This window comes from Manis pentadactyla, chromosome 7 (assembly GCF_030020395.1).
Source record: "Manis pentadactyla isolate mManPen7 chromosome 7, mManPen7.hap1, whole genome shotgun sequence".
Taxonomy (NCBI): Eukaryota; Metazoa; Chordata; class Mammalia; order Pholidota; family Manidae; genus Manis; species Manis pentadactyla.
Genome location: NC_080025.1, coordinates 70,578,510 through 70,602,560, shown reverse-complemented (window position 1 = coordinate 70,602,560; position 24,051 = coordinate 70,578,510). Strand labels below are relative to the sequence as shown.

Genomic DNA, 24,051 nt, shown 5'->3' with positions numbered 1-24,051 from the left:
TTTTGTTCCTTCAGTTTTGCTTTGTTGTTATACTCCACAAATGAGGGAAATCATTTGGCATTTGTCTTTCTCCGCCTGGCTTATTTCACTGAGCATAATATCCTCCAGCTCCATCCATGTTGTTGCAAATGGTAGGATTTGTTTCTTTCTTATGGCTGAATAGTATTCCATTGTGTATATGTACCACCTCTTTATCCATTCATTTACTGATGGACACTTAGGCTGCTTCCATATCTTGGCTATTGTAAATAGTGCTGCAATAAACACAGGGATGCATATATCTTTTTGAGTCTGAGAAGTGGTATTCTTTGGGTAAATTCCAAGGAGTGGGATTCCCAGGTCAAATGGTATTTCTATTTTTAGTTTTTTGAGGAACCTCCGTATTACTTTCCACAATGGTTGAAATAGCTTACATTCCCACAGCGTAGTAGGAGGTTTCCCCTTTCTCCACACCCTCGCCGGCATTTGTTGTTCTTCTTTTTGATGCTGACCATCCCTACTGGTGTGAGGTGATATCTCATTATGGTTTTAATTTGTATTTCCCTGATGATTAGTGATGTGGAGAATCTTTTCATGTGTCTGTTGGCTATCTGAATTTTTTCTTTGGAGAATTGTCTCTTCATATACTCTGCCCATTTTTTAATCAGGTTATTTGCTTTTTGGGTGTCGAGGCATGTAAGTTCTTTATATATTTTGGATGTTAACCCCTTGTTGGATACGTCATTTACAGATATATTATCCCATACTGTAGGATGCCTTTTTGTTCTGTTGATGATGTCCTTTGCCATATGGAAACTTTTTAGTTTGATGTAGTCCCATGTGTTCATTTTTCCTTTGTTTCCCTTGCTCAAGAAGATGCTTTCAGGAAGAAGTTGCTCATGCTTATATTCATGAGATGTTTGCCTATGTTGTCTTCTAAGAGTATTATGGTTTCATGACTTACATTCAGGTCTTTGATCCATTTTGAGTTTACTTTTGTGTATGGGGTTAAACAATAATCCAGTTTCATTCTCTTGCATGTAGCTGTCCAGTTTTGCCAACACCAGCTGTTGAAGAGGCTGTCATTTCCCCATTGTATGTCCAAGGCTCCTTTATCATATATTAATTGACCATACATGGTTGGGTTTATATCAGGGCTCTCTAGTCTGTTCCATTGGTCTATGGGTCTGTTCTTGTGCCAGTACCAAATTGTCTTGACTACTGTGGCTTTGTAGTAGAGCTTGAAGTTGGAGAGCGTAATCCCCCCAACTTTATTCTTCCTTCTCAGAATTGCTTTGGCTATTCAGGGTCTTCTATGGTTCCATATGAATTTTAGGATGATTTTCTCTAGTTTGTTGAAGAATGTTGTTGGTATTTTGATAGGAATTCTACTGAATCAATAGATTGCTTTAGGCAGGATGGCCATTCTGACAATATTAATTCTTCCTATCCATGAGCATGGGGTGTGTTTCCATTTATTGGTATCTTCTTTAATTTCCCTCATGAGTGTCTTGTAGTTTTCCAAGTATAGGTCTTTCACTTCCTTGGTTAGGTTTATTCCTAGGAATTTTATTCTTTCTGATGCTATTGTGAATGGAATTGTTTTCCTGATTTCTCTCTCTGCTAGTTCATTGTTAGTGTATAGGAATGCCACAGATTTCTGCTTATGAATTTTGTATCCTGCAACTTTGCTGAATTCCAATATTAGTTCTAGTAGTTTTGGAGTGGATTCTTTAGGGTTTTTTGTGTGCAATATCATGTCATCTGGAAACAGGGACAGTTTAACTTCTTCCTTGCCAATCTGGGTGCCTTTTATTTCTTTGTGTTGTCTGATTGCTGTGGCTAGGACCTCTGGTACTATGTTGAATAGAAGTGGGGAGTGTGGGCATCCTTGTCTTGTTTCTGATCTTAAAGGAAAAGCTTTCAGCTTCTTGCTGTTAAGGATGATGTTGGCTGTTGGTTTGTCATATATGGCCTTTATTATGTTGAGGTACTTGCCCTCTATACCCATTTTGTTGAGAGTTTTTATCATGAATGAATGTTGAATTTTGTCAATTGTTTTTTCAGCTTCTATGGAGATGATCATATGGTTTTTGTCCTTTTTGTTCATGTGGTGGATGAAGTTGATGAATTTTCGAATGTTGTACCATCCTTGCATCCCTGGAATAAATCCTACTTGATCATGATGGGTGATCTTTTTGATGTATTTTTAAATTCAGTTTGCTAATATTTTATTGATTATTTTCACATCTATGTTAATTAGGGATATTGGTCTGTACTTTTCTTTTTTAGTGGAGTCTTTGCCTGGTTTTGGTATTAGAGTGATGCTGGCCTCATAGAATGAGTTTGGAAGTATTCCCTCTTCTTCTACTCTTTGGAAAACTTTAAGGAGAATGGGTATTAGGTCTTCACTAAATGGTTGATAAAATTCAGCGGTGAAGCCATCTGGTCCAGGATTTTGTTCTTAGGTAGGTTTTTGATTACCAGTTCAATTTCGTTGCTGGTACTTGGTCTGCTCAGATTTTCTGTTTCTTTCTGGGTCAGCCTTGGAAGGTTGTATTTTTCTAGAAAGTTGTCTATTTCTTCGAGGTCATCTAGTTTGTTAGCATATAATTTTTCATAGTATTCTTTAATAATTCTATGTATTTCTGTGGGGTCCATCATGACTTTTTTTTCTGATTTCTGATTCTCTTTATATGTGTAGACTCTCCTCTCTTTTTTTCTTGATAAGTCTGGCTAGGCGTTTTTCATTTTGTTTGTTTTGTCGAAGAACCAGCTCTTGCTTGCATATTGATTCTTTTTGTTGTTTTATTCTTCTCGATTTTATTTATTTCTGCTGTGATCTTTATTATGTCCCTCTTTCTACTGACTTTGGGCCTCATTTGTTCTTCTTTTTCTAGTTTCATTAATTGTGAGATTAGAGTGTTCATATGGGTTGTTATTTTTCCCAGAGTTAGGCCTGTATTGCAATATACTTTCCTTTTAGCACTGCCTTTGTTGCATCCCACAGATTTTGCGGTGTTGAATTATTGTTGTCATTTGTCTCCATGAATTGCTTGATCTCTGTTTTTCTTTGGTTATTGATCCGTTATTTATTTAGGAGCATGTTGTAAAGCCTCCATACATTTGTGGAATTTTTCATTTTCTTTATGTAATTTATTTCTAGTTTCATACCTTTGTGGTCCGAGAAACTGGTTGGTACAATTTCAGTCTTTTTGAATTTACTGAAGTTCTTTTTGTGGCCTAGTATATGATCTATTCTTGAAAATATTCCATGTGCACTTGAGAAGGATGTGTATTCTGCTTTTGGATGTAGAGACTGTAGATGTCTGTTAGGTCCATCTGTTCTAATGTGTTGTTCAGTGTCTCTGTCTCCTTACTTATTTTCTGTCTAGTTGATCTGTCCTTCAGATGAGTGGAGTGTTAAAGTCTCCTAGAATGAATGCCTTGCATTCTATTTCCCCTTTTGTTTCTGTTAGTATTTGTTTCATATATGTAGGTGCTCCTGTGTTGGGCACATAATTATTTATAATGGTTATATCTTCTTGTTGGATTGACCTTTAATCATTATGTAATATCCTTCTTTGTCTGTTGTGACTTTCTTTGTTTTGAAGTCTATTTTGTCTGATACAAGTACTGCAACTCCTGCTTTTTTCTCCCCATTCATTGCATGAAATATCTTTTTCCATCCCTTCACTTTTATTCTGTGTATGTCTTTGGGTTTAAAGTGAGTCTGTTGTAGGCAGCATAGAGATGGGTCTTGTTTTTTTATCCATTCAGTGACTCTGTGTCTTTTTATTGGTACATTCAGTCCATTTACATTTAGGGTGATTATCGATAGGTATGTACTTATCGCCATTGCAGGCTTTAGATTCGTGGTTACCAAAGGTTCAAGGTTAGCTTCCTTACTATTAGAGTCTAACTTAACTCACTTAGTATGCTATTACAAACACAATCTGAAGGTTTTTATTTTTTCTCTTCCTTTTCTTCCTCCTCCATTCTTTATATATTAGGTATCATATTCTGTACTCTTTGTCTGTCCCTTGATTGACTTTGGGGATAGTTAATTTAATTGTGCATTTGCTTAGTAATTAGCTGTTCTACTTTCTTTACTGTGGTTTTATTACCTCTGGTGACAGGTATTAAACCTTAGGAACAATTCCATTTATAGTAGTCCCTCCAAAAAACACTGTAGAGATGGTTTGTGGGAGGTAAATTCTCTCAGCTTTTGCTTATCTGGAAATTGTTTAATCCCTCCTTCAAATTTAAATGATAATCTTGCTGGATAAAATAATCTTGGTTTAAGGCCCTTCTGCTTCATTGCATTAAATACATCATGCCACTCCCTTCTGGCCTATAAGGTTTCTGCTGAGAAGTCTGATGATAGCCTGATGGCCTTTCCTTTTTATGTGATCTTATTTCTCTGTCTGGCTGCTTTTAATAGTCTGTCCTTATCCTTGATCTTTGCCATTTTATTTACTATATGTCTTGGTGTTGTCTTCCTTGGGTCCCTTGTGTTGGGAGATCTGTGGATCTCCATGGCCTGAGAGACTATCTCTTCCTCCAGAATGGGGAAATTTTCAGCAATTAACATCATCAAAGACACTTTTTATCCCTTTTTCTCTCTCTTCTTCTCCTGGTACCCTATAATGAGAATATTTTCCATTTGGATTGGTCACACAGTTCTCTCAATATTCCTTCATTCTTAGAGATCCTTTTTTCTCTGCCTCAGCTTCTTTGTGTTCCTCTTCTCTAGTTTCTATTTCATTTATCATCTCCTCTACCATGTTATCTGCTTTTAATACCCTCCATTATGTTCTTCAATGATTGGATCTCCTACTGGAATTCATTCCTGAGTTCTTGAATAGTTTTCAGTACCTCCATGACTCATGAGGTCTTCATTTGAATCTTTCTCAGGTGTTGTATTCATAATTTTACTTTGAACCAGGTTTCTTTGGCATTTCATATTTGTATATGGTGCCCTCTATTGCCCAGAGGCTCTACTCTCTGGAGCTGCTCAGTCCCTGAAGTAATGTCGGGGGTTGCAGGGGAGCAGTATTGGTACCTGAGGGGTGGAAAGAGCTGTTTCTTCCTACCCAGCTGCTATGACTACCTCCACTGCAAGAACCAGTGTTCCGAGTACACAGGTATAAGCCTCTATGCTTTGCATTTGTAGTTGCTGTGGATGGGGCTTCTCTCTGGCTGGCCTAATGCCAGCGTAGGGCAGGGTACGCTGGCTTGTGAGCCAGCTGGGGCTGGCTGGGAAAAAGGCGCAGTACGCTGCATATCACGGAGGGGGTCATTCAAGCCGTGTAGCCAGCGAGGGAACTGGAGCGCCTGAAGATTGAGTAGGTTTCCAACCTGCTGGGCAGAGTATACCTGGACAATTTTGTCTACCTGTTCTTTCTCCTGAGCAGTAAGCTCTGTGCAATCCTTGCCTCTTTAGCAGCCCTCTTGCTGTTAGGAATTCTCTCAGAGTGCCCGTCTTTCTTTTGTTCCAGCGCAGCTGGATGTGGATCCCTGCTTTCCACAAGTGGCTGGAATCTCAGTCTCTCCAGGTACTCTGCCTGTCTTAGCTTTCCAACCCCCTAATCATGAGAGCACCATGAAAGCATCATGAAATGTAGGTTTGTGCTCCCAGAGCAGATCTCTGGAGTTAGGTCCCAGGCCTCCACTCCCTCCCTGCTCCATTTCTCTTCCTCTCGCTGGTGAGTTGGGGTGGGGGAAGGGCTTGGGTCCCACTGGGCCACTTCTTTGGTATGTTACCCTGTTCCATGAGGTTTATTCTTTTCTCCAGGTGTTTGCAGTTTGGCACAGCCCTCTTTCCTGTTGCTCTTTCAGGATTAGTCATAATAATTATATTTTCATATTTTATCTGGTTTTAGGAGGAAGCCTCTATCTTACCTCTCTTGCCGTCCTCTTTAATCGAAGAATTACTTTCAAATTCGCTTTGAGGTCATTGATTCCTGAGGACACGAAGTGATGAGATGGTCTTGAGAGTGAAGGGAGATATGGGGAGGGCTCAGATATAGGGAATTATTATTGGCCAAATTCTGCTTTTTGAGAAGTTCAGAGAAAGGTAGTGAGGTGTCAATTTTTATTGTGATCACTGCTGGTAAGATTAATCATTAGCTCTCAGGATCTAACAAGGGAGCTCTAATGGTCAGAAGGGCAATCTTTGGAGTTAGGGAAACTTAGTTCTAATTCTAGCTTTGCTATACATCAGCTGTATGACATTGTGGGATTACTTAAATCTTTGCCAGTTACCTTATTTATAAAAACTGTACTTCATAAGGTGGTGGACAGCATTGAGGTATCTGTAGAGTGCTTAGTACAATGCCTGGCATATGTAATCAGTAGTGGGTGGTAACTCATCACCAACATGACCATCTACCTGATCTGGGAGTTGAGACATATATGAATGTGAGTTGGTTTTGTAGAACTACCCATTATCTCAAGTACCTGTCAACCCAACTCAGATCAGATTATGTTTAAAATGGTATTTCTTAGATGTATTTCTGAGGTAGCTCAAAGAATTCATTGAAATATGGGACAGTTCTGGGGACCCCAGGCTCTTGAGCATTGTACCTTATGGGGGAGGCTTATAGTCGCTTCTTGAAATTCTTTGTTTGCTAAGTCTAATATCTGTGCATTTTGAGGTTTGTCATATGTTGACTTTCTTTCTCTTGAGTATGGGTCAAATTTTCCTGGTTCTTTTTATATTAAGTAATTTTTAAATTATATTCTGTATATTTAAAATATTATGTTGTCAAGATCATAGTTACAGAAAACAGATTGTTGATTGCCAGGGGTGGGAGGTGGAGGTTGGGTGGGTGAAATGAGTGAAGGGAGTCAAAGGTTATAAAATAAGTAAGTCATGGTAATGTAATGTAAAGCATGGTGACTATAGTTAATAATACTGTGTTGCATATTTGAAATTTGCCAAGAGAGTAAATCTTCAAAGTTCTCATCATGAGAAAAAATTGGTAATCCTAAAGTGATGAGAGAGAGAAGGGACAAAAAGAGCCACAATAATTTTCTGGAAACTCTGCACAGCAGGAATCCTTGCTTCAGTTCCTTTATCCAGAGAGACAGGTTTTCTGTTGGGTTATTAGGAGCTTGGGTCATTGTAATGACATCAGTTCAGTTCTACAACTGGCCCTGGCCTTGGGACAGAGCTGGAAGAGAAAAAAGAGAAAGAAAAGGAAGCCCATGGTGTCTCCCTCTCGCAACCAGTATCCAGCCAGCAGGGAATCCATTTTTTTGGTCTTCTGGCCAGAAGATGGGTCTCTTGGAGTTTTTGCAGTCTGCACCTATGGGACAGTTCCTTGAGTTAGCCCACCTTCAAAGCCAGGAGATAAGGAAATAAAAAGCCCAGCAAGCTCATTACCATTGTGCTAGCTGTGATTCAGGTTTTGACTTTCTTACTCGATCCACTTCCTGTTGTTTATGTTGCAGAGTTTTGCTTTTTGTTTTGTGTGCAGCATGGGAAAGAGAAGCTGTAGTGGGCTTTCTGCATCTTGGCTGGCACCAGTGAGTAGTTTAACATGTCCACATCAGGGCCTGGTGTCCTGTGACTGGCTGCCCAGTCAGAACTGCATGGAATCTTAGACTAGTTCCCCAAAAGGTAATGAGGGCAAGGGGCATGCTGTTACCTGAAGACATGGGAAAACGATGTCAGCCAGATGACAACAGGTGTCTACACTTTTTGCTTCAAAAGAAAGCCTTTTAGTAGATATTTTGTTTGTTTTCTAGGAGTGTAGTTATAATAATAGGTGTTATTAGGAATATACTGTTTAAAAAAATTCTGTTAATTTGAGAGATTCCTGTAGGGTCAGTTGAGTGCAAAAGAACTTAAATAACTTAGCATACAAAATTTACAAGCAGAAACATGTTTTAGAGGTCAAAATTTTCAGAACCACTTAGCACCTATGCTATTTCTATAGACACTTTTTACAAGTAAATCTCAATTTCAAGTGACAGCTCAGTTATTAGCTTTTGAATATAATTGTATTTTTATAAATCTTTTCTGACTGAACTCTGCCAGTGGCTTAGCTGGATCGAATGTGAAGCTTGCCTTTTCCTGAGTTAAATTATGAAGTCAACAAAGTGTGTTGTCAGACTTTCCACCTCCTGGTTCTCTTTTCTCCCATTCTGCTATTCCCACTTTTGTTTGTCCACTTTGTAACAGATCCCTTTTGCATCTGCCTGCCTGTACAGTGCTTACACTCCGGGGCCTCTCTCCCATGTTACCTTCTACAGAACTTACCTGACCTACATCTTGTTACCTTTGCCCCTTTTAAAACCTTGCTTGGTGATTGACACCCATCAGAGAACCTGATCTAGACTGAGGGGCTAATCAGTGATAGCAGAATAATCCTTGAGTGCATCCTTTGAATTTTTGCCTGTCCTACTAGGTACCTTATTCTAAAGAGAAATATGAACATTTTTTAATGTCTTAGCAAAGCAACTCTCTGACCTTAGGGAAAGTAACACATTTCAACTGTAGAAAAAGTAAAAAACAGGGAATCACAAATGAGAAAATAAAAATCAGTATGTTCAACACTCAGTGCACTATTGCTAGTCTTTTGGTTTACCTACTTAGAGACGTTTTCCCATGTGTTTATTACATACCCAAACCCACATACTCTCAAAGGATTAAGACATACTTTTAAAACTTTGGTATTATACTTAAATATGTCATAATTTTTTGTCATTAAATATGGCATCATTTTAGAATGGACTGTGTCAAATCCCATCAGGAGTACACAATGGTTTATTCAGCAGATCTGCTGTTGCCCATTTAGATTGTTTTCACATTTTTACTGTTTTAAAGAATGCTATGATGCAAACCTATTATGCTTTCCTTGGGTTACATGCCTAGAGGTGGAAATGGAATTGATATGTCACAGGGTATATTTAATGCAGTTCTGAAACTTTGATGCCATTTCTCTCAGTGCTTTCTCAATAGTAAGGACTTGCTCAAGTGTTGCAGAGGCAAAGGTGCCTTTCCAGTTTCATCCTGATTCATAGGGAAAAATTTTTAGTTTGTACTACAGGTAAGCTTACAACTCTATGTAATTAAACATAGCAAATGGCTTTCCAAGGACATGGTTTTTCCTGCTGCGGAAAATTGGACTTTTACATATGATTGTACAGTTTCCGTTTGGCTTAAGTGAACAAGTGGGAGGAGGACAGAGAGGCCATCAACAGCAGAGAGCAGGGTCAGGGCCTGAAGATATAGCAACGCCCAGACAAAGTACAGCAAGAAAGAGATTTATCTCTTTCTAAGAGTTTCCTGGGAGGGAAGGAGAACTGGCCTACCTCTTAAAGGTTCTGGGGTAGAAGTAATTCTTTTTTCTTTTTTCCCACTTGCTCATCCTCCTCCTGCTTTGCAGGCTGTGGGCCCAGGAGATGTACCCATCTGGATGTCATGCCTACTTCCCTGCCCTTTTATACTGTATGCTGGGTAACATGACTCTGAGATTACATGCTGAAAAGGCCCAGGTCTGCTTCCAGGGCCCGCATGGGCTTGTGGGCTTCCCTGGGTCTTCACCCCTGCGGGAGACAGTGGGCTTCCCCAGGCCTGTGCCCCCCTGGTAGATGGTGGGCTTTCCCGGGCCCATGCTCCTGTGGCAGACTGTGGGAGGGGTGCAGACAGACCTTGGATGTGCAGCTGGGGTCACCACTTGGATGTTAGGGGCTGTTTAAGGTGTGGGGTGGGTACAGTGGAGGAGGTGGCACCTCAGTTTATACTCTTGCCCTTGATCCTACAAATATTAGGGGTAGCCTGAAAGAGAACCTGCCACAGTGCCTTGTTATCACACAGACTTCCTTATGCAATTTTATGGTCTGGGTAGAGAGAGCCTGCCAGGCAGAGAAAAAGGCACGTGCTAGGGCCGAGAGGCAAGGAAGAGTACAGCATCTTTTATTCCTTTCTTACAATATTTCATACATGAAGGCTGAAAAATAAAACTTGGAGAAGCAAATAGAGAATGAACCTAAAAAGGCCCTTTATGCTGTGCTAAGATTGTGCACTTTATCCTCAGTCTCCTTGGAAGTTGTAGCAGGGTTTTGAGTGAGAATGACATAATTAGACGTGGCTGCACAGTGTCATGGATGTGGGCAGAAGAGGGTGCTGGGCAGGCTGTTGGTGGTAGATATCCAGGTGGCAGAGGCTGGTGACTGAAACAGGGCAGTGGCCTCGAGGATGGAGAGAAGACCCTTGCCTGCTCTGTGGGGCTATGCTGTGGACCAATTCAAGTCGGATAATGTTATGGAAATTATTTTGGAAAGCTAATAGAGTTCTGTGAATGTTGTTAGTATTATTTTTAATCAAAAGTATGATTGTACTATGGATAAAGGTTACATGCCAGTTAATCTCAATTCTAGGGTAAGCAGATGTGAAAATCAGCTGAAATGGTCCTGAAGCGAGGTGTGACATCCCCTGAGAGCTCCTTTGGAGATCAGGTGGGTGGCTCTGCTAGTCGTTGGAGGTGGTGGTTCAAGTGGAAAGGATAGTGGTGTTGCAGTTCGCTGGGCTCGGGTTTCAGTGCCAACAGGCTGTGTCTCGAGGGCTCTCATCACTTGCTATGTACCTATTCACATAGCCCCTGTTTTCAGTAAGACACCTTTCCTTCCATCTGCTGTACTTGGTGTCCCTGTATCTGATACCTCCTTAGTTCAGTTTTTTTTCAGAGGATATAATTCTCGTCTCCCAACACAGTGTGGAAGGAATCAGAGGGGGTCTACATTCTTAGACAGATTTTCAACCAGTCTTTCTGTTTGTGGATTGTGTTTGCTTTCTGAGATATTTGGTGCCTCTAATTCTGAGAGTTTCTGCCAGTCAAATCAGCTTTCTTCTTGTTATCACCTGCCAATGTGCCCTTGGCTTTCAGATTTTCTTGCTTTGATGAGTTGGTAAAGCTCACCTTCTATTTTACATCTTTCAAAAAACCTGGTGACACCTGTATCGCTTGTCATTTTCACTTCTAGTCTCTTAATTTTTGTCATCTTATAGTATTTTTTTTCCTTCATTCTCTGGTCCTTTTAGAAACTCCACTCTTCCAGGTTTGTGGGGAGCAGAGAGAAGCATATTTAGCTCAGCAAGTGTAAATGCAATTAGATAATAAAGTAATGATTGCATCTTTCTAAAGACTTGCTTTTTTAAGGCCATCCATTTGCCTCAGTATAGTCTATGAGAGTTTTAAAGTTGATATTTCTAATATTGATATTACAGATTGTCTAACTACAGATTTCTTGAAAAAAAAATTGGTTTTCTTCATTGGCAAACTTGGTTGAGAACATTCTTTTTTTGAAACTTTCCCTGACAGTGCATATCATTGCAGGAGGCAGTTGGTTTCCCTTTATCAAGAACAGTGAAAATATGCGATGTTAGACTATATTACTATAAGAATAGATTTTTCTTTCAAAGATAAAGAGGAATCTGAGGCTCAGAGAGTTGAGTTGCTCAGGATGTTGAATTTAGCATGGACAGGGGTGGACTGGGATGTGGGTCTGTCATTCCCAGTTCCTTGCCTACCCCTTTACAAACGTTGACAGAGGGCCATAGGGAGAGAATGGTCGAAGCTGGGTCCTTCCAAGAAGCGCTGCACACTTGGCTTCTTGCTGAAGTGTGAGCCTGTGAGAGCAGGGACTCCGCTACTTTGTTGGCTGTGGCATTCCTCGCATCTTCTGGTGTACGGGGGAGGTGCTCAGTGAACATACATTGAATTCCTAACAGAATTGAGTACCTGTAAGGCCTTGTATATAAAGACAAACATTGAACTCAGGTTAAAACATGAACTTTTAAAAATAATTTCTGAAAAGCAGCAGTGTCTGCAAATGCAGAGAAAAAGATGTGTCATAAATAGATCAGATGCATACTACTTTACTTCGTTTTAGGTTCCCATGGTAACTCCATGTTCATTTTTTAAAGGAAAAGTCTGAATATAAATATTTCCGCACAGGCTACCGTGCTCATGTACTTGCTAACGTAGGCTATGGACATTTTCACTGTAAGTTGCCTGTGTGGCTGCATTAAGTCTTCTCATGCTTTGACCTTCCCATGCAGTAGGCTGAGTACGCTCACTCATTGCACTCGGAACTGAAATATCTGTGCTGTGCACTGTTGCATGCTCCCTGCCTCTTCCCTTTGGACTGTCTTACTCTGTCAAATAAGGGTGCCGAGCACTTTGCGAAGCACTTAAATTTGAGGGCCTTTCTCCCAGGGGAGCTGCAGTCTCAACAAATACAAGGCTATGCTGTTCTCAACATTTCACATAAATATACTCAGAGAGAAGGAACTTTATATGAAGAAAATGAATTACACTTGCTTCTTTTTGTCTCTGTCCTTGGTGTGTATTTTCTTGGTATCAGCACCTTTTCTTTTGGGAGGCCAGAGGCCTTCTGCTGCCTCTAAGGCTTTTGATTCTGCACTACAGCTTGTGGCCATTTACTGGGTCTTTATAACATGGTCAACTCCTCACTGACTACAGAGGATGGGCAAGAGCATGAGGGAGCTGATTTTCTGATTGGTGGGTCACCGACATGAACCAAATGCAGAGACCAGGGTGTTTTGTTGTTTGTTTGTTCTTTCATTATTCACTTACTCATTTATCTTTCTCTCCAGCCCAGGCTAATGGATTTCACTGCCTATCTTTAGGAATATTAACTTCAGGCTTGATCTCATTGTTTATCAAACCCTGACAAATAGTTATTTATGAAAGAAAGGTAAACACTAGAATAATTACAAACCCTGCCAATCCTTTGGGGCTTTCTCCTCAAAGCCTTTTGATGTGGTTCCAGCTCATAGAGATTTCTTCTGACTCTGAAATCATCATGTAATGAGGTCACATCATGCATGTTCTTTCTACCTTGTTTTTCTAGAAAACATGCCCCTAAAACACAAGCCATTTGAAGGAGCAGGTATCTGACAGAGGGCTTAAGGAAAAGTTGGCTTGAAGAGTTTATTGAGAAGGGGTACAGCAGTGTAATTTAAGGGGGAGAGAGAGAAAGCATGTGAGCGTGATGTACTGTAATTTATATTGAGGGATAGGGATAGTCTTCCCTTAAGTGTTTGGTAATAGCAGGAATAATTAATGGCTTCGTGACTTTTTGGGTTGTTCCCTGGCTTCCACATATTTACAATGTAAGAGTTTCAGGGAATCTGATCATTTAGTTGTTTGGGGCAGTGTCTGCATGCCCTGGCATTCTGGGGCTTACAAATGTATCTGAATAACTGCCATCCTTGAGCGGGGGAGGGCCGTACACTTCCTCCCATTTATAACTTGGAGAGCGCAGCTTGTGAGCTGATGTTCTGTGGTTTTTAGCATGTACTGTGACACATGTCAGCATGTTTGGTGATAAACTGTCAGGAGCCCTGAAATGAAGGAAAGATTGTGAAACATGTTGAAATAGGCAGAAAAGATTACTAGGCATCCTGTTTGGTGCACTTTTCTGAATGTTTGGTTTCTATAAGGGCCCATGCCTTTCTTTGTCTTAGAACTATTCTATAATGCTGTGAGTTATAGGAAGCTGATAGTAATATAAATTATTCTATTCCATAGAAATGAAAATACATTTTATTCTTTGGACTGCAATTATTACTCTCTAGATATTTAGCAGTTCTACATCTTAGTTTACTTGTTTCACTTTCCTGACTATTCTTTGAATTCTCCTTTGAATTAATGATAACATCTTATGACTGACTTGCTAATTAATGACTTAAATAAAATCCTTAATGTAAATTAATTTTATATGTGTATGAGAAAAATATTTACCTTTTTAATTGCTCCTTAACACCCAGAAAATTCTTATTTCCAAGGGATTAATTTAAGTGCTCAATATTCACTTGATTCTGTGGGTAGAGTTTTGGGTGTTACCTATAAATCTGAAAACTTATATGCTGTAGTTCTCTTTATTTAGAACCTTGAATAACAGAATATTTGAGGGTCATATATTGTTAATAATTTTGCTGCATCACACTATTTCTTATGTCTTTGTGATGGATTCAAGGGTTGCCTCTAGAAATTGATTTTTTTTAAATTTATTTTTTACCAGCTTAGATGAAATAGTCTGTTAAATAATTTAAAATAAAAGTCATCTGGCTTGAGCTACAGTGTAGTAAATCCTTGACCCCAAATATTGCCCTCTCTATGAAATATGTTTGCATTTCAGTATTTTTAAATTATAAAAAAACACACTAAAGCTTGCTGCTGGAATACTAAGAATTTTGTAACTGAACTGTAGCTGTGGCCCTTTAGAGTCCAAGGTAATCTAGAGGAGGAAGATAGGATAAAGAATCTTAGGCAAATCAATTGGCTTATGGTATACATCATTACTGCCGGAAAATACAAATACCTTTTCCATGTTCTTAGTGATGTTCTCATCACATAAGTGGCATCACATAAGTGGCAACCTGAATTACAAGGAGAGAGTTTTCTTCAGAGCTTGCTTCATTTGAAATTCATGCCAGACTTTTCAGCATTGTTAGTTTGCCAGGATGATAACAAATTACCTAAATTTTACATATGAGGGCCAGGATCTTTTCAGTGGTATATGGAAATAGGAAAGACTTCCTAATACAAATAACTGGAAACAAGACAATCGAGAAAGCCATTATGCAAGTGCATGGCTGCTCAGGGCTGTTCTACAGCAGGGGATTGTGGTAGGCTGAATAATACCCCCTCATATCCAAGTTCTAATCCATGGAACCTGTGACTATTACCGTTTGTGACAGAAAGGGCTTTGAAGATGTGAATAAGAATCTCGACATAGAAAGTTATCTGGTTGGACCCTAAGTGCAATCACAAGAGGAGGAGGAAGAAGGCAGAAGGTGGAAGAGGCAAGGAACGGATTCTCCGTTAGTCTCCAGGAGGAGCATGACCTGGCTATACCTTAGTGATACTGACTTTTGGCCTGGCCTCCAAAACTGGAAACAATACATTTCTGTTGCTTTAAACAGCTAAGTTTGTGGTAATTTTTGTTACAGCAGCTGGGAAACTAATACAGATTTTCCTGCTGGAAGTGGGAAGCGGCTGTAACAAATACCTAAAAATGTGAAAGTGGCTTTAGAATTGGGGAATGAACAGAAGCTGGAAACATTTTAAGTACATAATAGAAAAAGCCTAGATGGCCTATAAAAGACTTTTGGATGTTAAAGACTCTGCCAGTGATGCCTTAGGAAGAAGTGAGGAGCATAGAGAAAAAGCCTTGACAGGTGACTCTTGAACAATATGGGTTTGGCTGTGTGAGTCCACTTATACTCAGATTTGTTTTCCAGTAAATATACTGATATTTTTTTTTAGATTTGTGACAATTTGAAAAAATATTTCCTTTCACTAGCTTACTAAGAGTACAGAATAAAGTACATACAAAGTATGTGTTAATTGACTATTTATTTATCAGTAAGGCTTCCAGTCAACAGTAGACTATTAATAGTGAAGTTTTTGAGAAGTCAGTAATGATATGTGGATTTTCAACTGCTTGGGTTCTCCAAACCCACTTGTTGTTCAAGGGTCAACTGCATTGTCTTAGAGAATACATAAATTGGCATAAGCAAAATGTTGGTAGAAATATCGAAGGTGCTACTGGTTAGGGCTGAGAAGAAAATGTTATTGGAAGAGTATGTCATTGGAAATTGGAGGAAAGGAAATCCTTGTTGTGTAGTGGCAGAAAGCTTAGCATAATTTTGTCCTGTGGTTGTGTGGAAGGCAACAGTTGTAACTGATGAACTTGGACATTTACGGAAGAGATTTCTGAGCCAGGTGTTAAAGGCCTGGCTCCTTCTTGCTGCTTATAGTAAAATGTGAGAGGAAAGAGATGAACTGAGGGAAGGATTGTTAAACAAAACACAATCCAGACTTGATAATTTGGGAAATTCTCATCCTATTCAGATTACAAAAGCTGCTAAAATTAGGAGGTTCAACGTTAGGAATGTATGCTGTGGAGAGAAGGCCAAGAGCATAGCTGGACTTCTGCTAATGCTGAACAAATTAGGTGTGTGACTCATGGATCTCCTTAACCATCTCAGCAGAAGCCAGGAATAGACATGTGATTATCCGGAAAAGATCTACAGAGGATCCTGCGTCTAAGGGCATGAATCCTGTGACATGCATAGGAGACCCACGAAGCTTTTGATAATACCAGATGAAATACTCCCAGCTTGAACTGAAAGGGACACAGATGGATGAAATGGAAAAAGCCTGCTGTATTCCCAAAATTTTACAGGCAAAAAAAAGCCTAATAAGATGACACAGCTGCAAACATGTTCTACTTTTCAAAAAAAAAGTAAGAATGACTCAGAGTAGAGCCTTGGGTTCAGAAGTTGGAACCACAAACTACAGATGATTATTCCCAGGCCTAGAAACCTAATGGAATTTGCCTTGATGGATTTTGTAATTTTGGGGGTTGTTGACTTCATCCTCCTTCCCTCCCTCCCTGTCTTCGTCTCTCGCATTTTATTCCTTTTTTGCATTGGAATGTCTGTAACTGTTATTAATGTCCAAAACCATTGTATTTTGGAAGCAGGTAACACAGGTGCACAGATGGAGATGAATTTGCCCCAGTATTGATCTTAACCAGAGTCTCCCCCATACCTGATTTAGATGATTAGGTTTGGGGCTTTTGAACTGATGAGATGTAGATGAGGTTTTTGGATTTTGAGTTGTTGCTGTAATGGTTTGAGAAATTAGGGGATGTTGGGATATGTTGAGTGTATTTTGCTTGTTGTGAAACCATGAATCTTTGGGGCCAGAGGGTGGACTCTGGTAGGCTGAATTATGTCCTTCTCTCCAAAAAGATATCCATGTCCTCATCCCTGGAACCTATTAATTGTTCTCTTTTATGGAAAACAGGACTTTGAAGATGTGACTAAGTTAAGGATCTTCAGATGGGGAACATTCTTTATTATCTAAGTGGGCCCTAAAGCAGTCTCAAATGTCCTTCTAAGAATGAGGCAGAGGGAGATGAGATAGAAGAGGAGAAGGTTGTGTGGCCACAGAGGCAGAGATTGGCGTGATGCATCCACAAGCCAAGGAATGCCAGCGGCTGCCAGAAACTGGAAGAGGCAGGAAGTGGATTCTCCCCTAAAGCCTCTGGAAGGCACACAGCATGGCGAAACACCTTGATTTTTGCCCAGTGAGACTGATTTTGGAGTTCTTTCTTCTAGAGCTGTGAAGGGATACATTTCTGCTGTCTTAAGTGTGGCTAAGTGTATGATAATTTGTTGCAGCAGCCATAGAAAGCGAATGCAGGAATAGAAGGGTATCAATTCGTTTCTGCTCATCTGTGCACTCTTGAATTCTATTTGAAAATGAGACAGTCTTATGATTACTGTTTGACGTCTGTAACCATCAGGCTTTTATATTAGAAACTTTTACCACTCCTATTTTAAAACAGTAACCTCCTATTTTAAGCACAACACCATTATATAAACTGAAAACACTGGTAAATAAGCAGAAGGCTTGACTTCTGCTCTCAGCTATGCTAGCGACTAGCTGGGTATTTCTGGATGAACACTTACCAAAGGTGAGTTTCATTTGAACAATGGGAATGTTAACTATCCTGCCTAAACCACATAATCATTATGAGTATTTAATAATATAAAGACATGTGGAAAATACCACATAAATAATGCTGATGTAACTTCTATAGGGTTCAACTATTATTTTCCCTCTAGCTATATCAAAGTTATGATGAGCAACTTTGCATATAAATCATTAACTATATTAAACATTTTGCCTCTCAGTTTAGGTGCTAGAAATGGGATTTGGGGTTCAAAATTTTGAACATTCTAAAGCTCTTGATACATATTGTCATACTTTTTTCTGGAAAGCCATACCACTTTACTCTCTCATTGAAAGCATACCCATGCTCAATTTTTTTGCACTGTTGCCTAAGAAAGTTTTTAAAAAATATTTTAAATGTTTTGCCAACTTGATGAAAATAATCATTTGTATTTCTTTGTCAAATTTAACTTTTTTTTGGTATATTCCTTGGCTATTTGTATCATTCTTTAATGAATTGCTTGTGTTCTTTGACCATATTTCCAATTATTTGTCTGCTTCCTTACTGATTTTTAGAAACCCAGTATTCTTAATTAACATTTGTTGTGTGTTGTTTCTTCTTTGCTGTTTCATTGTTTATCTTTGACTTTAATTCATGTGGACTTCTGATGACCTTTGTGTTTAACATTTGTGTGTCATCAAATTCATGGACTTTTATTATTTTCCTCCCTCCCTCCCTCCTATTGTTTCTTGCCTCCTTCCTCCCATCTTTTCCTCTGAGAAGCATCTCCCATTTGGCCACTTCTGTTAATTTTTTTAGGTATATAGATTTGCCCTTGGTTGCAATACATACTTAAAATCCAGACTCTTGTTAAATAAATTAATCTCAAATTATGTCTTGTCAAGGGCATAATTCGACTTTTGCAAAAATTTGAGTGGAGATATAATATTCAGAGATAACTGTCTGAATAATATACTGAATTTTATTTTGAGGGGAGAGTCTAAATGTAGCATGAAGATCTATCCTTCCAGCTTGATAATTTCACCTTCTCTAATTTATGATCCCTTCTCATTTTACCTTAAGTATATGCAGAAATTGAAGGAGGAGAAACAGACACAGTCAATTTGCACCTTACCTTATCTCTACTAGCTCCTTTCTTTATACTGTCTTCTCTACCGCATTGTCCTTAATCCGGATAATAATTCTACCATGAATCAAATGCTGACTTAGCATAGCCTTTACATGTCTAACAATTTTTATATATGTCACCTCAATTAATTTCCACAACAGCCGTATAAGATGGGAAATATTCTAATTTCACTAATGAACGAATGCTTCTAGAGGTAAGGTGGCTTCCCCAGTATCACATGGATTGTATGTGGAGGAATGGATCGTGATTTCAAACCCAAGATGATTTCAGAACCAATTTCTACCTGGTATTCTTTCCATGTATGTACACACAAACATTCATACACACATATACAAAAATACCTCCCTACCTCCCATACTGATTTCTCAAAGGTGACGTGACTTGATATTTCTGTTTCTCTTGTCATTGATGCAGTAAGGGAGGCAAAAAAGAGTGGATGAAGCAGAATGGCAACATCCAAGATACTGAACTGAATAAGCAGGATACTGGACTGAAAATACTTTGGGGAAGATTTCTAACTTCTCTTATTCATTTTAATGCTCCAATGACATTCTACCCTTGTTCCTTTCACTTTAAGCATCTCACGTGTGTAATGTGTTCTGACCAAGGGAGGTCACTGTAAAAATTTCAAAGCAACCAAAGGCCAGAGACAAGTTGGCCGGTCTTAATTTGGCAGTTGTAATAAGTGTCTATTTTATAGCCTGTGATTGATGGCAGCCTGCTGTGGTGGGTGTGTACTGAGCCCAGAAGAGCTGCTTAAAAAACTGCTAATCCTTTACTACTATTTGGATGATTAATAATGGCACTCCTGTTAAATTTTAAATGGGAATGGTTCTCTTAATTCTTTTTTGAACAACTAGAGACAATGACAGCATTCAGTTTCCTAGTGTTATTTTGCTGTTATATCTATCAATTATTTGGAGCTTAAAAGTCTGCAGAAAAAAGGTCAGTGGTCACAGCTTGAAAACATTGACTATCTTGCCCCGCATCTTGTCTCCAGTGCCTACTCAGTGCATGCCATGATACATTTCTGATCAAAACACTGCTGGTGTGAATGGAATAGGTAAGAGTGAGAGTCAGCTAGAGAGTACAGTTTGGAATCTGTCTTGTAGGCAGGTTTGCGGGTGATTGAGAAAGCACAGGAGTCCTATTAAAATCAGCTCTAACAAAGGCTTGTTTTTGTGATTGTTTGCAGAATGATTACCACTTTGAATATACAGAATGTGATAGCAGTGGCTCCAGGTGGAGAGTTGCCATTCCGAATTCTGCTGTGGACTGCTCTGGCCTGCCTGACCCAGTGAGAGGCAAAGAATGCAGTATGTTTTGACTTTTTGACTATTTGTTTTCCTGATTAAACTATAACCCCTTGACTTTAGCCTAAGTAGTTAATTCTAATGAACATAAGAGACACTTGAAAAATGGCATATAGCACTGATATCTATCTAGCAGAGCATCCTTTCCAACACTCAGTGCCCTTATGACTGAAGCCTGTAATGAGACACTGGCAATATTAAAGGATATTATTTCTATTTATCTACTTAGAAAAAATTTGGTGTACTGTCTTAGTTGAAGCTCTAGAGGACAGAGTGGCAGAATTTCTCTTTAATAGATTTCTTTTTCTTTAAAGTTTAAAAAAGTTCTCAAAAATATTGGCAAAATACACAAAACATAAAATTTGCCATCTTAACCATTTTTAAGTGTACAGTTCAGTTGCATTAAGTACATTCATATTGTTCTGCTGTCATTGCCAAGATCCTTCTACAGAACTCTTTCATCTACCAATAGGTTTCATTTTATAGCCATAGAAATAATGTAATTTGCCTTTTTAGTTTGACTTACAGAGAGACTGTAGAGTTGATGAATATCATATTCAACAGCTTGTCTTTTAGCAATTAAGCAGGCTTGAAGTGTGACCTTATGAATTAGCAGAGATATATGTCATTACATTTATTTTCATCTATAAACTCCACTTTTTAAAAATTCTTTAGTTTGGTTGAGTTATAGGTTCCTGTAGTGAAGCAGTCTAGAGGTAGACCAGAGCTCAAAGCTGGAAGTAAGACAAAGAGAGGTTATTGTGGTTTTCCTTCAGTGTTCTACATGGTGTTCCTAAAAGATTAGGTCTTCTGCTTCCAAATTGGAAGGCAGGTAGACAATCGAATTATTAAATGATAGTTAACTCCTTCCTGTTCATGGAGGGGCCATGTTTCTGCTACTGGCTTGAGGAGAGCTGGCATAGGTGGTGTATTTGCTCCGGAAAGGGAGATGGGGAGACAGCAAATGTCGTGGGAAGAAAATTAGGGAAGAAAACCATTGTTTCCTGGTGAATGATACTGAAGCAATATGGAGAGGGCCTGAGAACCCCCATAGCCAGGTGAGGTCTTCAGTCTAGCCTGAGCTTTATGGGGAAAGTGGTGTCAGTATAGAAGATGATACTGGGGTAGGGTGGGGCAACCACCTGTGCAAAGGGAGGATCAGCTCTCTGTGAGGCAGGACTGTAGTTAGAAGGGAGAGAGCCTGAATAAAACCTGTGGAATTAGCTCATTGTAAAATTGCTTCCATCATCTTCCTAGAAAATCTGTATATTGTTCATCTATATTTATTTTTTACTTTTGGGCTAATGCCTTGTTTTTCTTGTTAACAACCCTACTGAGGTTACCTACCTAACCATTTCGAATACTACTCTGTATCTAGCTGGGTGATGTTCTGGTGCTGGCTAGCACTGGCTTTGAGAGCTGATGGTTAGACATGGGCCATAGAGGAGTATTTTACATCAAGGAAATTGGTGAACACTACAAATCAGGCACTTTCCTTCCTTCTGGGAATGGGTTAACATTTAAAAGCACATCATTGATTACATTTATTGGCCAAAAGTTAAAAAATCTGTTACAGAACTGATACCTAAATAGGAATAATTTTTATTTGAATGTTGTCAGGGACTTTTTTTTTTGCACATTGTTTATTGTAATCTTCCACAAAGAATGTTATGAATCTGATGCTCCAGCTAGAACTTTTCTGAAAAATATGACTAGCAATCACATTGCTATTAGTCATTACTTTAAAAGGATACTATTTACTTTGAAAATGATTATACTTAAGTGATGATTGGGACATTTTTTATATTGGCATTTTTTCTGAAACCTGAATTGTAGTTATTTCCGCATGATACAATTAATTACGTCTGCTCTGGAAGCTGCTTGGCCTCTGGTAGGTGACTTTTTCTTTGTATGGTAAGGGCAAGTTATTTAAAAACTCACAATAAACTTAATACATCTAAGTAACTTAGAAGCTCAGTTAATTCATAACCTTAAACATGGTACTTACCATGTTACTAGTCATTAAAGCACTGTTGAAGGCAGTTATGGTAATGACTGAACATTTCTTCAGTGGCTGAGACTTCCTATTGCTAATAATAGCTACCATTTCTCAGGTACTAATTAGATGCTAAACATTGTGCATAGAGCTTCATATGATTCTCCCATTATACCCATACAACCATTGTCTTAGCTACTATCAGCATTTCCATTTTATTGATGAGAAAACTCAGTTAAGGAAGTGATGAGCCTTAAGCATCGGTCACAGAGCCCGGATGTGGCAGATCTGTGATCACACACAAGCATGTCTAATTCTCATGAGGAAAATCAGACATGCTTGTGTGATTTTCTGAGGAAAACTATTGTTGGCTATCTTCAAGGGGAGATTTTAGAAACCCTTGTGCTTTGAGGATAAGAGAATAGAAATGATGTGGTTCCAGAATGGCATGCTCTTGCAAGCTGTGCCTGCGTGATGCCAAGACCTTGGAGGGTGGGCTATGCCCACAGATGCTAGACTGCAGCTATGCCATAATGCTCTGGCCCAGGAGTTGGGTCATACAGAAAAGGAAAATAAACAAGCAGAATGTGGTGACTTCAAGTAAGTGAAGGTTATTTAGGGCAATAATATTGTGGAACATAATTTCCCCATATCCTAATGTTTCAAAGTGAAGTCAAACCCAGAATTTGGCCTCAGTTGAAATGGCTATAGATTCTTCAAACTATAATTGGGTAGATCTTCCTCATTTTCAAAAAGAAGCAGTAGAAGCTTTTCCTTAGGAAAGGACTTAGAAGAATGTGCTGGTAGCAGTTCTAAATTTTTTTGGTAACTCATGGGCAATCTCTATGATATATTTTTATTAAAAAAATTATATAGAATCTAGCTTTACAGCTCATCTAAGTGAAATTAATGAGAATTCAGGGATTAGTTTTTGTTGTCCTAGAACCCTGGGGTGTATGTGAGCTCGAAGTTAAAAGGCTTGGGAGACGAGATGGAGAGGCCTCTGGTTATTCGCTGACACTGTCCTGTTGCTGTCCTGTCCCCTGTGCCCTGGAAAGCTCCTCAGTTTCTTAGGTGTTTGGCTCTGGAAAGGCCAGAGATGACCTCACACCTCTCCTTTTGTCTGCTAATTCTAGGCTTAGCTGCAGGGGATTTTGCTACTTTCCGCAAGCCCTGGTGCCAAGAATCTTGTGTCTGTGTGTGTCACCCACCATTTGAGGTTGGCATCACTCAGACACAGCTTGCAAGGAGCATGCCAATTGTGAACCACAACATTCCTTGTCTTCTCCCAGAACAAGGGGGTGTAATCCTTGTCCCAACTCCATCCCTCCCTGACTGGCAGGTCACTTCTCTCTTGGAGCAGAGTTATTTATGTATGTATGTATGTATTCATTTATCTATCTATCTATCTATCTATCTATCTATCTATCTATCTATCTATCTATCTATCAAGGTATGAATGATATATACTCTTATGAAGGTTTCACATGAAAAAAACAATGTGGTTACTACATTTACCCATATTATCAAGTCTCCACCCACACCCCAATGCAGTCACTGTCCATCAGTGCAGCAAGATGCCACATATTCACTAAGTGCCTTCTCTGTGCTACACTGTTCTCCGCGTGAACCCCCACACCATTTGTACTAAACATGATACCCCTACATTCCTTTCTCCCTCCCTCCCCACCCGCCTTCCAACACCCCTCCCTTTGGTAACCACTAGTTCATTCTTGGAGTCTGTCAGTCTGCTGCCATTTGAGTCTTTCAGTTTTGCTTCATTGTTATACTCCACAAATGAGGGAAATCATTTGGTGCTTGTCTTTCTCCGCCTGGCTTATTTCACTGAGCATAGTGTCCTCCAGCTCCATCCATGTTGTTGCAAATGGTAGGATTTGTTTCTTTCTTATGGCTGAATAGTATTCCATTGTGTATATGTGCCACTTCTTCTTTATCCATTCATCTACTGATGGACACTTAGGTTGCTTCCATAACTTGGCTATTGTAAAAAGTGCTGCAATAAACAAAGGGGTGCATATGTGTCTTTGAATCTGAGAAGTTGTATTCTTTGGGTAAATTCCAAGGAGTGGGATTCCCGGGTCAAA

The 24,051-nt window shown here is 39.2% G+C and overlaps 1 protein-coding gene across 2 annotated transcripts in view; it reads left to right on the top strand.

Moving 5' to 3' along the window:
- Positions 1-24,051, top strand: part of ELAPOR2 (endosome-lysosome associated apoptosis and autophagy regulator family member 2) — a 193,349-nt gene that overhangs the window by 62,440 nt on the left and 106,858 nt on the right. For both annotated transcript variants that reach the window (XM_057504468.1, XM_036911855.2), the window contains exon 2: positions 19,833-19,953. In XM_057504468.1, the coding sequence (XP_057360451.1) occupies positions 19,833-19,953 (121 nt within the window). The remainder of the gene's footprint in view (positions 1-19,832; positions 19,954-24,051) is intronic.